The 15182-nt window shown below is 43.0% G+C and overlaps 1 protein-coding gene across 1 annotated transcript in view; it reads left to right on the forward strand.

Annotated features, from left to right (window-relative positions):
- Positions 1 to 15182, forward strand: part of LOC147903896 (uncharacterized) — an 88263-nt gene that overhangs the window by 55322 nt on the left and 17759 nt on the right. Inside the window, exon 10 of the mRNA XM_087372615.1 lies at positions 13712 to 13760. Coding sequence (XP_087228741.1) covers positions 13712 to 13760 — 49 coding nt within the window. The remainder of the gene's footprint in view (positions 1 to 13711; positions 13761 to 15182) is intronic.

Below are 15182 nucleotides of genomic sequence, written 5' to 3' on the forward strand. Positions count from 1 at the left end.
CCTAAGGCGTTCAGCCTTAGTAACCTGACAAACTCGGCAACCTACCACATAGTTCTCTATAAATGCACGCATCTTAGGCCAATAAAAGGTATGCTTCACAAGAGACAGAGTCCTATGTATACCTGGATGTCCCGCACTAGGAGCATCATGACACTCCCAGAGAATCTTGGATTTTAGGTCCAGAACATCAGGCACACAAATCTTTTCATTCCGGAACAGCAAGCCGTTCCTAATCATCCACCACTGACCTCCCGCCGCCTGTATCCTAGGTGGCACAATCCCTGAGTCCTGGTCAACCATGGAGCTCCCATGTTGGACTCTCTGCCAATAAGAACTGAAATGACTATCAGTTGCGTATAGCCCTCTCAAGGATTGAAATAGGTCTGAGGATATTTCCGTAAATGACAAAGCATTTACAAACTTAACTCGACTTAAGGCATCCGCCACACTATTCAACGAACCCTTACGATAACGTATTTCGAAATCAAAATCCTGCATTAGCTCTGCCCATCTAGCTTTCCTTTCTCTCAATTCTGATCCATCACACACATACTTGATTGACTGGTGATCAGTCAATACAAGGAACTTTGAACCATACAAGTAGTGTCTCCAAACCTTGAGAGCATACACTACCGCATAAAGTTCCTTCTCGAGTGTGGGCCAATGATACTGAGTGTCGTCTAGCTTCTTACTTTCAAAAGCTACAGGTCTGCCCTCTTGGAATAGAGCTGCCCCAATCGCATAATCACTCGCATCGGCCTCTAAAACATAAGGCCGGGTAGGATCGGGTAATGCAAGAACGGGTGCTTCCTTGATAGATAACTTCAAGGTTTCAAAAGCCTTGTTCATTGCATCATTCCAAGGGATCGGCTGAGTAGACCTGCGTCCACGACCTTTCAATATGTTGGTCAAGGGTACCGTGATTTGGGAGTAATCACGGACTGACTTCCGAAGAAATACCGTAAATCCTAGGAAAGAGCGAAGTTGTTTCACAGTCTGAGGTATAGGCCAATCTAAAACCTTCTGGATACGATCCAGATCAATGCTAATACCTTCAGAAGAAATCTTGTGTCCTAAGTAAATGATCTCCTTCATAAAGAAGTCACATTTACTCATCTTGGCATAAAGCTTATGCTGTCTTAGAACAAATAAGACAACCCGGAGGTGTCCTATATGATCCTCAAGCGTTTTACTATATACCAAGATATCATCTAAGAACACGACAACAAATTTGCCCAGATAATCTCTGAACAAATCGTTCATCATCTGCTGAAAAGTAGCAGGAGCATTGGTCAAACCAAAAGGTAATACGAGGAACTCGTAATGACCATACCTAGTCCGGAATGCGGTCCTATCTATGTGTTTAGCATAGATACGGATTTGATGATAACCCGTACGCAAATCAATCTTAGTGAAATACTTCGCTCCGGCCAAACGGTCTATCAAATCATCAGAACGAGGTAAAGGATAGCGGTTCTTAATTGTAACTTTATTAAGTCGTTTATAATCTATACACATCCTCCAGGAAGAATCCTTCTTCTTTCTTAAGAGGACAGGTGCACCCCAAGGAGATTTACTTGGGCGGATATAGCCCATATTCAGGTAATCCTGAAGCTGGATAGCTAACTCATCCTCCTCTACCTGGCTCATCCTATACGGTGGTACACTGATAGGTTGAGCCCCTGGGACTAAGTCTATGCGATGATCTACTGCCCTTTCTGGAGGTAAACCTTCCGGCAGTTGAGCTGGAAATACGTCTTTAAAATTATCTAACAACGTTCTCAATTCTCGGTGTTCAAACACACTTAATTCATTTTTGTTAATTACCGAAACAATAAATGAAGAAAGTGGAATCAAAACACACTGATAGACATCATAATGAGAAGTGTTCAATATATTCCGAAGCTGCATCGCAGATACAAGAGGTCCCTGAGAAGGGGTAATCTTATCACACTGAATACAAAATTGGGTGCCTTTGTCTTCAAAAGAAAGCGTATGCTCCGTCCATCCGATCTGGATATTGTGGGTTTTAAACCACTCTATCCCGATCAGCAAGTCTACATGCTCTAGATGCATAACGTAACATGTGAGAGCTCCCGTGTAGGCTTGAATCCGGATGGGAAGCACTTCAACCTTGCGATCCCAAAACTGCTTCCCGGCTGGAAGCTGCACCTCGTAGGTGTGGTCGCTAGGTACTGTGGACAGCCCCATCTTCTGCACAAATTTGTAATTAATAAAATTGTGAGAGCTGCCCGGATCAAAGAGAATGTGAACCTGTTGGTCCCTAACTTCTCCATAAACTCGGAAAAGATCATGGGAACCAAACAACGAAGTATTAAAGGTACAATTACAAGAAAGGGGGCAGGTAATGACATTTACTGAAATACCTGTCATGGTAACCTGGTTGGCTCCCTTGGCTGCGGTACGCGGACCTGCCTGGAGCTTCGGTCCTAGCACCAATCTCTGGTTCTTCCGCTTAGGACACTCATTCTTCGTGTGGCCCCGCTCCTCGCAATAAAAACACCGGCCCTCTTTCTTGAGCCAGAGAGTGCGAAGGAAACGGGCCTTACCATTCTTCGCAGGAGTTAAGCTTTTCCTGGAGGCGTTGTCCGTAGACTTCGTCTCCCCAATACCAGTTGCATGCTGAAAGAACTTGCGTTTGTTCTTTCTGCTGGTCTCGGTAACTGTGGTTGCCTTGGTTCCGGCCATGGTATCATCATATATGCGCGCATATGTCATGGCCTCCTGCAATGTTGTGCACTTGTTATTTTTAATCTGTAACTTATAGGAGTCTGGCAAACCATCCACAAAAAAACCTAACAAGGTTACAGGATCCATTTTGGTGGCCCTGGTTTGCAGATCCCTAAATCTCTGAAGATAGACTTCAAAAGTTAAGTTCAATTTTGACATATCGAGGGCTTTGAGCTTGCCGACGATATCGTAGTCATCTTCCTTCTTCAGGAACTCCTTCCTGAAGATACCCTCAAATTCTGTCCAAGTGTCAGGCTTAGGCTGGAGTTCTTTCCACCAAAGCAAGGCTTTACCTGACATAAACCCTGCTGCTAGCTGAATCTTTTTCTCGTCTGGATAGGGGTGAAATTGGAAGTGAACTTGCCACTTGTGCAGCCAAGTGTCAACCACCTCCTTTGTTCTTGATTTCTGGTCACCTGGAAAGGGATCCGGAGTGATATTCGGGCCTAGCACGGAGGCCATGGCATCCACATGCGTGAGTGCCTGAACCGTGCTAGCCAGAAGAGTCAAGGTAGCTTGTATCCCTTGGAGTTGCTGTGTCAACCCCGATTGATTAGCGTTGACCTGCTCAAATTTACCATCTAGAGCAGTCGTGAACTCACTGAAGGCTTTCTTAGTGATCAGGTCGTCATAGAGACCCTGATCATCCTCTCCCACTGGAGTGGAATCTAATTCCTGCTCTCCCATAGTGAACTCGGGATTCGGAGCATCAGACATGGCTGAATACTAACTCGATTACAGGCTGAGAGAAATAGCCGGGAGAATCGAAACTAGAAGGAGAAGAGTAGAGGAAAGAAACCATCCCTCCAAGATGTGGCGAAATCAGAGAAGCTGGCTGGAAAAAGAAGATGTCGTGCACCAACGATCTGCGCGCGTAGGGGATGGGGTCCTTCTGCAGGTCCGCTGCAGGCCGTACAGTACGGAATAGCTGCTACTGTTGCAGCCGTTTCGTGGAGGCGGATCTCAGGCAGAGGCAGGTCGCAGATCTGCTGCTATTGCAGCCGTAACTAGATGGCGAAACTCTGGTAGGGGCAGGCTGTTCTTGCGCTGTCAAGCTTGAGGCTATGGCTGGACTTGAGGTCTCGCCAGTCTTTATAGAAGATAGCACAGCTATTCTGGAGGCTGTGCTTTCTAGAAAAGCCTAGCCACGCTTTCCAGAAAAGCTGGCCTCCCAAAATTGGGGCTTGGGGCTAAAATTAGCATGCACACCCTCCAATCTTGGAGGGTCGATGCTTTTTTCTGCGCCACCTTCCAGGCTTGGAAGATGGTGCTTTTTTCGCACCTCAGCCACCCCTAGATGCTACTGAGCGCACCCTGCTCAGCCTGATGCACCCCCTGCCTGGGCCGATTTCGGCACCATCAGATGGCGCACTCCTCAGCCTCACCTACCAGCGACACTTACCTCTGTGCAGCCCTGACCAACATCCCAATTCCATCTCCTACTTAAGAGCCCTGTTTCGCCTCTCTTCCACACTCTCCTAGCTAGAATTTCACTCCCTCTCTCACTTAGGCTCTTCAGTAATTTCGAAATCAGGTCTCTCCTTCTTCCTGCCTTTTCCAGATATCTCTTCACCCCTCCTACTCCAGGTAGACAGCAAAACACGCAGCAGGAAATCTCGAATTTCAGGGCATACCTGGAAGAGAAATCCGTCAAATTTCTCGCATCAGAAGTTCCTACCTCAGGAGTTGGCTCTGATACCAACTGACACATCCGAGCACTCCTGAAACCCCTGATCTGCAAAATAACCACACACAACATCAGAACTGAGCAGGCTGCTCACCACCCAACCGTGACATCTACGGGATGTGATCCCGAATCAGAAGATGTCCCCTCCGAGCCACGAGCTGAGCTACTTGCACGAACTCCCAATCAGATCCCAACCAGCCTGGTGTCCCATACCACCAGGTGGCACTGTGAAGCCCTGGATCTGCCACTGGGCCTTGGGCTACGCTAAGATGCAGGCGCGCGTCCGCGACACAATCCAGGATCAGACCTAGCACCTGGGAACGAGACTTGCTCCCAACTGCCCTCTGAGAACTGAACCCCCTGGGCCCCTTTTATAGACTCGGGCCCCGGCGCCAAAAATAGCGAAGACCTATAAATAGTTCATACCCTTGCCACTCAACCCGAGAATCAAGCCTGCCTAGCTCTAAGCCTCCCCAGGCTAACCTGAGCTAGTTCTGTGTACCTAGTACACGTCAGATACCGATCCGTACACATGACATGTACTTCACTTGTCTTGATATACTTGATGGATGAATGAAAGCCTTCTTCGTGTCTTAATTGGAGCATTATTTTTTTACACCCTAACTCTCTCTCTCTCTCTCTATCACAGACCCCTTAGGGAAGACGATGTTCCTCATATTTCATATTTTACATTTTGTATCTAGGCATTTTTGGTACTCTATTTCATTTCATTTTGTATCTAGGATTTTTGTAGCCATTTTTGGCATCTTAGCGGTATTACGATGAGGCCACCAAGTTGGCGCATCGTTGATGATGTATTTTCCTTTCGGATGATTTTGTGTCCCACAGGCCATGTATGGCCTTCCGTGGACCTTTAATAAAATTTCCTTCTTTCTCTCTCTCTCTCTCTCTCTCTCCTCCCTTCCACCATGTTTCTAACAATACCCAATAAAAATGCACTTGATAGTTTTATCATCCAACTTGGTGCATGTCTAAGAAGGCACATGGGCATACGCCAAACATCCAAATGTCCTCATCTGAGAAATGCAAGGCTTACGACCTGTCCAAGCCTCATAAGGTGTGGTAGTCTGCAATGCCTTTGTGGGACATGTATTCAAAATGTAACTAGCACACACAACGGCATCCAACCACAACTTGTTACACAAATGCTTGCCTTTCAACATGCACTTGGCCATCTCCATCACTAATCTATGCTTCCGCTCACCCACGGGATTCTGTTGAGGAGTATAAGGCACCGTGCATCGATGATGTATGCCACGTGAAGCTAAAAAAATAGCAAACTCCTTTGACATATATTCACCCCCCCTGTCTTTATTAATGTGAGCAATGTGCAGCCCATTCTCATTCTCAGTCAAGGCAATAAAATGCTTGAAGCATGAAGAAACTTCAGATTTGGATTTCAATGCGAAAATCCAAGTGTACCTAGTGAAGTCATCAATGAATGTAACAAAGTAATAGAATCCCCCAAGAGCTGCAATCCTCATGGGTCCACAAACATCACTATGAACCAGATAAAGCTTGCGTGAAGCACGAACTCTCCCATCCTTCGGAAACACAAAACGGTGCATCTACCAAGCAAGCAAGGTTCATGAACATGCTTTGAAGGTATATGCAATTTGGGAAGATCAACAACCATACCATCCTTATATAACTTCACCAAAGTCCCATCAAGTATAGCATCATCCAAACATCTGTCATAAGCATCGAGTCTATATAGACCTCTAGTCAATGTGTCAGTCAAGACCATGGTAAAGGCATGTGTAGCATCATACACTGCACACCGAACACCATAAAAAAGGACCTGATAGCCACATGTAGCTATGGCTGAAATAGAAATGAGGTTTTTGCGAATGCCTGGAACATAAACCACATTCTCTAGAGTGACAAGACCACTAGAAACAGAAGTAAGAGCTACTTGTCCAATACCTTTCACGGTATATGAGGCATTATTGGCACATGTGACACTCCCCCCCTTAGATGTATGCTCAAGTGAGCTGAATAACTTTCTGGAGGAAGTAATGCCCTTGCTAGCATCACTATCAAAGAACCAGGCATCATGAACATTAAAAACTGCCTTGTAGGCATCATGAACATCATGAACATCAGGATTATACTGACATGTAACCAAGAAATCCCAGTGCTGGTATTGTGCAAAATTAGCTGACTCATGTCGATCTTCTGCACTAGGAGAACCAGATAGTGTAAGACCAGACTCTTTCTTCTTCTTTTCAGATGCAATTCTCTTCCTGTATTCAGAGATAAGCCCAGGTTTCCTGCAATGGTTACATCTCCTCTTCTTTTTGTTATTGATGAAGAAGAGGCACCATGAGAATGATCAGCATGTGAATGAGGGGGTTTACCAGCTGAAACCTTGCCTTTGCCTTTGTGTTTATGTTGGGTAGTAAAGGCTTGATCACTAGCCATAGAAGCATTGCGATTTGCACGACTTTGCTCCTGAAGGAGAAGAGCAACCAGCTGGTCAAAAGAAAAATGGTTGGCATTGCCACCTACAACCAACCTCAATGTAGTAGCAAAGCCCTGATAAGAATTAAGCAACCCATCAAGGGTACTAGAAACAAGTTGAGAATCAGGCATAGTCTGATCAATATTGGCCAATTGCTCTTTCAAATCCTTCACATTAGTGAGATAGGCATCCATGTTACCACTCTCTTCAAGCTTCAAGTCTTTCAACTGCTTGCAAAGATAGGCAACCATGGCCTCATTCCGCACCTGATATAAGGATGCAAGCTGATCCCATGCTTGCTTAGCTGTCTTGCAAGACCGGATATGAGGATAATAACCCTTTTGACTGAAAGAGCAATCAAGGCATGTGCTTTGGCATCACGACCATCCCATTGAATTTGCTCCTATGTAGAAGGCAGAGTACCTGTAGTAGAAGATGCAGTTGCTCCAAAATTAGCATGAGAGCCTTCACTTGAAGAGCCTGAAGCAGTTCTGTAGTACCAGAGGCAGGAGGTGTAGCTCTAGAAGCTGCATTACATGTAGGCCTGGCCTCAGAGCCTGTAACAATGTGCCATAGATTCTTGGCAACCAATACATGCCCCATCAGGTATGACCATATGGGGTGATTGGTGCCATCAAGCTTGTCATCAGTACCAAGCATCCCAAAAAGGTCATCTTTGCTACTAGCCATTGATGCAAATAGAGAAGAAGTATCACAACGAACAAAGGAGGCGAATGTTAGAAAATTAGTTGCTCATTTGGGCTTCCAAAAAAGAAAGATACAACTCTCAATTGCAAGTACTAGTGACTGCACAAGCCTCAAGGCTTTCACTTCAAGAGTGCAATAACCAGTCCCAAATGCTGAAATGTGTGACCTTCAATTGTCCAAAGTGTAGCAACAAGACCCAAACACCAAGGTAGATGGAGATAGTTGCCCTGAAATGTTATAGCAGGCTCCAAAGCTGAAATTCGGTGCTATAGGCACCTTGAAAGGGCTCAAGCAAATGCCAAATGCCAGCGTACAGCACTAAAGACAACACAGATTTCCGTACTGTCAGAAAATGGCCTATTGTCAATTTCTTACAGCAATAAATGCACAATACACAGTCCGTACAGCATTCAATGCTCATGTTAGTAGTCTGTACTGCATTAAATGAACCTGTTAGCAGTCCATACTGTATTAATGGCACCTGTCAGCGTCCGTGCTGCAAACTGCAGACCTGTATGGCTCACACGTGCGACGAATACTGCAAGTACAGATAATAAATGCAAACCTTGTTGTCCGTACAGACTGTAAGGCCGGCCGTGCAGCACACGTGTGAAGGCGGTGATGCAAACAGGTCAGTTGAGGGCTCAAATGCAGAGCCAGCTGAAGAATGATCACTTGTGGCAGTCGAATATGCAGCAGCAGCCCTAAAGAAACGGTTTTTGGTGACAGAACTGTACGGAATAGCATTCAATGCCCACACGTGTGACGAAAATCTTCCGTACAGATTGAAAAGGCTGCCAAAACAGCTCCAAAGGCGAGGACAAAAGCTCGGGGAGGCTGCCAATGGTTGGAGGGTGGAACTTTAACCTGCTCTGATACCACTGTTGGCTAGGGCAAGCAATGGAAGCTCAGAAAATTAGTGAAAGAACAAAAAAACGAGCTGCTATATTGAAAATGCTGCTACAAGGAATGGAGGCTCAAGAGGGAGCCAATATGACAAAACCCTAGGGCTAAATGCTCTAACTGGACTAAGTATCCTAACTGATCTAGGTGGTACATGAACTAACTATACCAATAGACCTAACTGACTGTAACAAGGCCTATAGAATGGCCTACAGGGTATAGATGCTCGTTTGGGAGAGACTAAAATGAAATCGTTTTTAGACTTCACAAGCAGTTGTAGCTTGAATGAAGAGATTTGCACTACTTTTTGATTAGCCTTCTCCTTTAGTGCTAGCCTTCGTCATGGCGGACGCTCAAGTATGTGTGGGTGTGTGGATTTGTATGTGTGAGAGCATGCTTTTATACTATGGTCTACACCCACTGTTGGGCGCTGATGACGTCAGTGGGGATGTCATTGTAGCTAGTCCCTGCTATGCATGATGGAGTTTATGGTTTTCAATCTTATGAGTGACTATTGTGAGATTGAAACTGCACTATGTTGTGCTTTTAGAGGATGAGTTTGGGAATGTTCTTGGATTCATCTAGGTATATACAGGGTATAGATGCCTCAACCCTTAGACTAGAGAAGTATTCGTGAGTAGGGATGTTGTGTTTGATGAAAAAGAGTCTTGGTATAGACCAACAGTAGCTGTCATTGATGAGAAAGAGGATACGTATATGGATATGCCTATTCATATGGTTGCCAAGCAAGTAAGCCAGGAGTTATGGCCCATCTGAGATGGAGGAAAGTACTAACATCAGCCCATGGTCAAGAAGGCTAAGAAGTAATGCCAAGGATAAAGGCAAGCAAAAGATTTATGAGGATGTACATGCGGACAGCTATAGTATTGAGAGCCTTGATGATCAAAATGGTATGTCATTGGTGTATACCCTAGGAGTTAAGAAGGGTGTAGAAAAACACCTAACGCCACATGCAAGAAAATAAGCACAAAGCAGTTTAAGCCACAAGTAAGAAAGTCAGAAAGAGTAAGACAACCAATTGAGAGGCTCACGTAAACAGGTTTCTTGAAGATGCACTATGCTTACGTGGTATCTAAAATTCAGCATGTGGAGCTGGCAAATTGTGAAGAGGTTATTGGCAATAAGGATTGGGAAAGTGCAATGGATGAAGTAATGAATGCAGTTGTGAAGAACAAGACGTGGAATTTAGTTAAGTTGCCACCTGGAAGAAGGCTATTGCATCTAAATGGGTGTACAAAGTAAAGTGCAGATCTGATGGTACAATAGGGAGATACAAGGAAAGGTTGGTAGCCAAGGGATATGCTCAAGCCTATGGCTTCGATTATGATGAGACTTTCAGGCCGGTTGCCAAGATGACTACCACAAGAGCAGTGATTGCCTTAGTAGCCATGTATGGCTGAAGGTTATATAAAAAATGCCTTTCTAAATGGCACATTGAAGGAGGAGGTATACATGCATCAGCCCTAGGGTATGTTCATCCCTAGTTACCAGACTGTGTGCGCAAGCTGAAAAGAGCACTTTATAGTTTAAAGCAAGCACCGGAGAAAACTATTGCTAAGTCTGAACTTCAGCTAGTCAAAGCTGATTATTCACTTTAGGTTGAGCACACAGATGGAGGTATTGTGGTGATAATGATTTATGTGGATGATTTAATCATCACAGGTGACAATGATGGAGAAATTTCAGTTATAAAGAAAAGATTGGCAGAAGAATTTGACATGAAGGATTTAGGACAGCTGAAATATTTCTTGGGCATGGAAGTCATTGATTCACCAACATGTATATGGATGATGCATAGACAGACATCCAATTTTAAGTATGTGAAATCCAAAGTGCATTCTTGTCTTCCATTGTCCGTAGTGCTAGCAGAAAAATCTATTGCTCTCATATGATATTAGCATTGAAATCTCTTGCTATATCGATCATTCCTTGCCTAGGGTACTTTCCTGTATATTTTTGAGTCCAACAAGGAGTTTGCTTCAGAGATACTACCATTTTTTTGGAAAGATAAAGAGTTGGGGAGGGGCAAAATAGCAAGCTGCCACATAAATTTTCATAGCATAGGTATTCAAAAGAGTAGCATAAGGCCTCAGGTCATAATCTGGTTAGAGATGTAGGCTTAAGCATAGGAAACGGTTCTTACATAAGCTCATTTGATGAAGGGAGGGGTTCCACTGGGTTTGATAGAGGTTCTCACCTCCGTGGGTGGTAAAAAGGTTTTAGAAATGGGTTTTGTAGGATTAAAAAGTAGGGTAGGGTTAGGAAATCTATTTAGGAGTTGAATGTTGAGAAGGAGTTCTATGTTTAGAAAAAGTTGTAAGTTAAGTAAGGGTGAGCTATCCATCAATAAAATCCCGTTCCATCCCTCTTTGATATCCTATCCTATGGTCCTCCTGTGCAGTCCTTTTTCTTCCAAATACCATGAAACCATGCATATTTAGGATCTTAGTGCCTTGTATTTCAGGTTTCTAGAGCTGGGTCGGCCAGCATGGAGGGAGGGGACCAAGCCCCCAACCCCCCCCTCCCCTCTAGAGCCTAGAGAAAGAGCACTCAAAAACAGCAGGAAGGAAGCAGAATGTGCGAGCAGCTCCACACTTGGGTACCAAACATGACAACATTCTGGTGCAGGTGTGAGGGACATTAAGCATACCTTTTTTATTCAGTTCTGTCCTATTTGGAGCATTAGATGTACATGAAATTCGGGCTGTTGACTTGGCTGTACATACTCTCCCAGATCTGTGTGTTTCTTTGAGGTATACTTGTGTGCATGGAAGTTTTCCTCTCTGGGAATTACGCTGTAAGAACCTAGCGTTGTATATTCTAATAGATAATAGGGCTAGGAGATCTATGGATACAAAGCCTCGAAGACTGATAGAAACCACTAAGGAAGATTTGAGAGACTAAGGTGACTTTTGTTCAAACAGGTATACCATCTATCAAGTTTGGTGTAGTATGCTTTGTGATTGGCAAGATGATCTACATATTGCGAAATGGTATCCTGCATGCGGATTTCCTAATTTTGGTGAGTTGGGAATGTTGGGACGGACCAACTATTTGATCTGGCAGATAATGATTCAGAGCCACGTGGTTGCAAGAAGGCATATGAAGTAGAGGAGTGGAGCTGAAGCAGATCATGTGGATGCCACGGGCAAGGTTGTAAAGGATGCAGATTCAATGGACATAAGGGACTGGTACTATTGAATGCTTATGCACATGTAGTTAAGAGTGCCTGCAGTTGAGGCCTGGACAATATTGGAGATTTTGTTCGAGACCAACAATGCAGCACAGATAGTGACACTCTAGAATCAACCAGATACGCTGAAGATGGATGCAGGGAAGTCTGTCAACTGTCACTTGGTGACGGTGAAGTTTCTACGAGATCAACTGGTGGTAGATGATAGGAAAGTAGCAGCAATTGGCATGCTCGTTAAACTTCCAAAAAGCTATAACATTTGACTTCAATAGTTGGAGGAAGGTCCAAGCCACTTACCTTCAAAGAGCTTGGTCTGTTATTGCTCTAGTAGGTGCTAACTAAAAAAATTCCTTCTATGAGCCAGACCAGTGTTATCTGCAACTCCCTCATTGTGAACAAGAACAAACATATTGTGCAAGGGTGAATCACCACCCTTGCGTATTCAACACAGGGATGCGTGCTGTGCAAACGAAAGGGTTGTCAAAAGTTAGGGGGACCTTGAGGACTTGCCTAGCTTTGCCAATTGTGTCAAGAAGCTTGAAATACACTTTAGAAAGGAAGTGGAACCAAATGGTGGGGATGGAATATTTCTGGTCCTTGAGAACTAGATCAAAATGAAGGCGATGATCATACATGAACACCTTCTTGTCTCTCCCAATGGGAAGGGGGCTAAGTAAAAGGACAGATGTGGCAACTTTTGGGCTAAGTCCAACTGAAAGAAACCCCTACCAAGAAGTCTGTTGTCTCTAACGTGAGGCATTTGATCTGATGGGAGAGCTGTGAGAGCCAAATACTTTGCCGATCAGAGTCTGTCAATGCTTTGTGGTGATGAGCCAAATACAATTTAAAAGAACACTAGGTTGTATTCTTTGCTGGGTACAGGTCCTTTAGGACTTTCCAAGTGGCATCCGAATATCATACTTTCATAGAGAGAATGATGCTTCTAAGTTCTTTTTCTTCTCACTTTGTTTGCTATTTTTTAGCACATGTCGTTCGGATTTTGTTTTGTGCCATCCACAATCTCCCAAAGGTTGGAGCTAAATGGCAATTCTTAATCTCACGCTTCTAAATATGGTAGTTGGCTGACCCTATAAAGTTGTATCACTGAACATTTGGTTACTTTTGGAAGTCAGTTGTAATCAAATCTTGATCATGATAAAACCGAATTGGGCATAAGGCCTGCAATTAGTGGGCCCAATCATCTCATCATCTCATCATCTAGAACCCTAACTTGTAAGTGCTAGAGGAGAGGTTGCCTCTCAATCTTCACTTTGCTTTGCAGTGGAGGTTGGGACATGATAACAAAAGGTTGACAAGACTCCTCACCAAAAGCAAGTTGCATAAGAGGAGCATCTGATGGAATTGCCAATTTGTTTGTTTAGCATATTGGGAAGCAGGCAAAAGGTGAGAGAGGTGTTTTGACAATGATGACTGAAATGCTGATTTCTTTGCTGTGACCTGGCCTTCCTGAACTTGAGCTGCCTCAGACCATGTGCCAATGCTTTTTTGCAACATTATCACTTGTTTCGGCCTCCCGACCGAGAAAGCTTAAGCATCAAGATGCAATATAGAGTAGGTCTTGTTACTTAGGTTAGAATTTCATTCAAGAATGATGGACTCAGTACAAAGTTGTCACTCGGGTGTAGTATCTATGGGTGTACAAGAAAAGCATGCCATTGTCTATTGCCTCCTTTGTCCGTTTATAGAGAAGAAAGTTTACATTTGTTCATTTAGTGATGAGGTCCAAATTGGAAGAGCTTGTAAGTTGGGGCTAACATTGGAGAGTTCTGAAATTTTCTAATCAATTAATCTTCTTTGCAAAAGAAAGGGTAGAGGGATTCAAATTCTTGTATCAAAATATTGGACTTTTCACCTTAATTAGTTTGAGTTGACAAATAGTTTTTGTGGGGAGGTATTTGCTTGGATTTGAGTTCTAACAATGCAAATACTATCTGTGTTTCAGCAACACTTCGACGGGTCTCCAGTTTTGAAGCTCTTCAAATAACAACCAAGTGAGTCTTTTTTCTAAGTAGTCAAGAGCCTTCATTTATTTACATGAATAAAGTCTTTAGATAATGCCTCCCTGCGGATGCGTCAATTTTACGAGCAAAAACCTATGAGCAGGTTTATCCGAGCGTGTTTTTCAAGAGTTTTAAAAAATTGTATTTCTTTAGGAAACATGGTTTTAATACTTTTGTTTTCACTAGAACTAGATCCCTTTATCATAAAAATTTAGAGAGTAGTCACTCATTCATTTTTACACAACATAAATTTTCTTATTCATAGACATCTCTCCGTGTTATTACCTTAAAAAAGTGTTGAAAAATAATTCCTTTAAGAAACATCCCTCATAATCACTCTCAATGTAATAATACTATACATATATAATTACTTATTAACACATTTATATCATATGGCAATATCTTTCTAGTGTTTTTAAAGCATAAATAACAAGATATTTATGGACATGTTTCTAAAGAAGTTTAAATTACTATAAATAAGTATTAACTTGGGCTTATATATCGCTCTCATAAAATACATGTAATATTTAATACTATATATGCAAGATTTTACATAATATAACTTCGTAGATGTGCTCAAATGGGATATTCCGATCAATTTGAGTGCATTTGAGCGGCTGAGTGACTATATTTGGACATTGGATGTGAAAGTTATGTCACTTTTAAAAGTGCTATTCAAGGTAGTTTTGCCAATGAAACTACCTTGGAAGACCTACTTCAAAGGGGTTTCGCTGGCGAAACCACCTGGATGGCTTGCTTCAATGAGTTTTCTTTGAAGAAACCCTTTCATGAAGATAGGTTGAGAGAGGTTTTTCAATGTCACCCCCTATTAAGTAAAAGTTGTAAGAAGGATCATAAGGGAATTTTCATAGAGAAGTCTACTCTACATGTGGGTTTCTTCAAAAGCCATCCCATTATGTTCTCACTATTCCCAAAGATTCACGTAAAGATTTGTGTATAAAATAGGCATTGCTATAATACTCTGCATATTTCCAAGTGAAACTATGCTTTCTTCTGATCCATTTTTGTCATATTTTTGCATGGAAGCTTTTTTTTTCCTTCGCTCGGAAGTTTTCGCTCAGAAGATTTCGCTCGGAAAATGCTCGTCCCCCCTGCCCCCAACCATAACGTCCGATATTTCAAATTGAAAAACAGGAAAAAAAGAGAGTATGAAGAAGGAAGAAAGAAACATGAAAGAAAGAAAGAAAAAGGACATTGTTTGTTGCATCAATTTTCTCCTATCGATTCATTGTTTGCAAGTGTAATATCTTCAAAAATACCATAGTGGCCATGGCAAGAAGGATACAAGTGTGTAATCCACGTGGGAAGAGACCTAAATTCTTCTCCCTAGAAATTGAATATTATTGTGATACAAATTCTGTGTAGCCTCACGTGGTCCACAGAGAAGGGACA

This window comes from Dipteris shenzhenensis, chromosome 3 (genome assembly GCF_047967505.1).
Source record: "Dipteris shenzhenensis isolate YYH24624 ecotype China chromosome 3, Dip_SZ_1.0, whole genome shotgun sequence".
NCBI classification, from domain to species: domain Eukaryota; kingdom Viridiplantae; phylum Streptophyta; class Polypodiopsida; order Gleicheniales; family Dipteridaceae; genus Dipteris; species Dipteris shenzhenensis.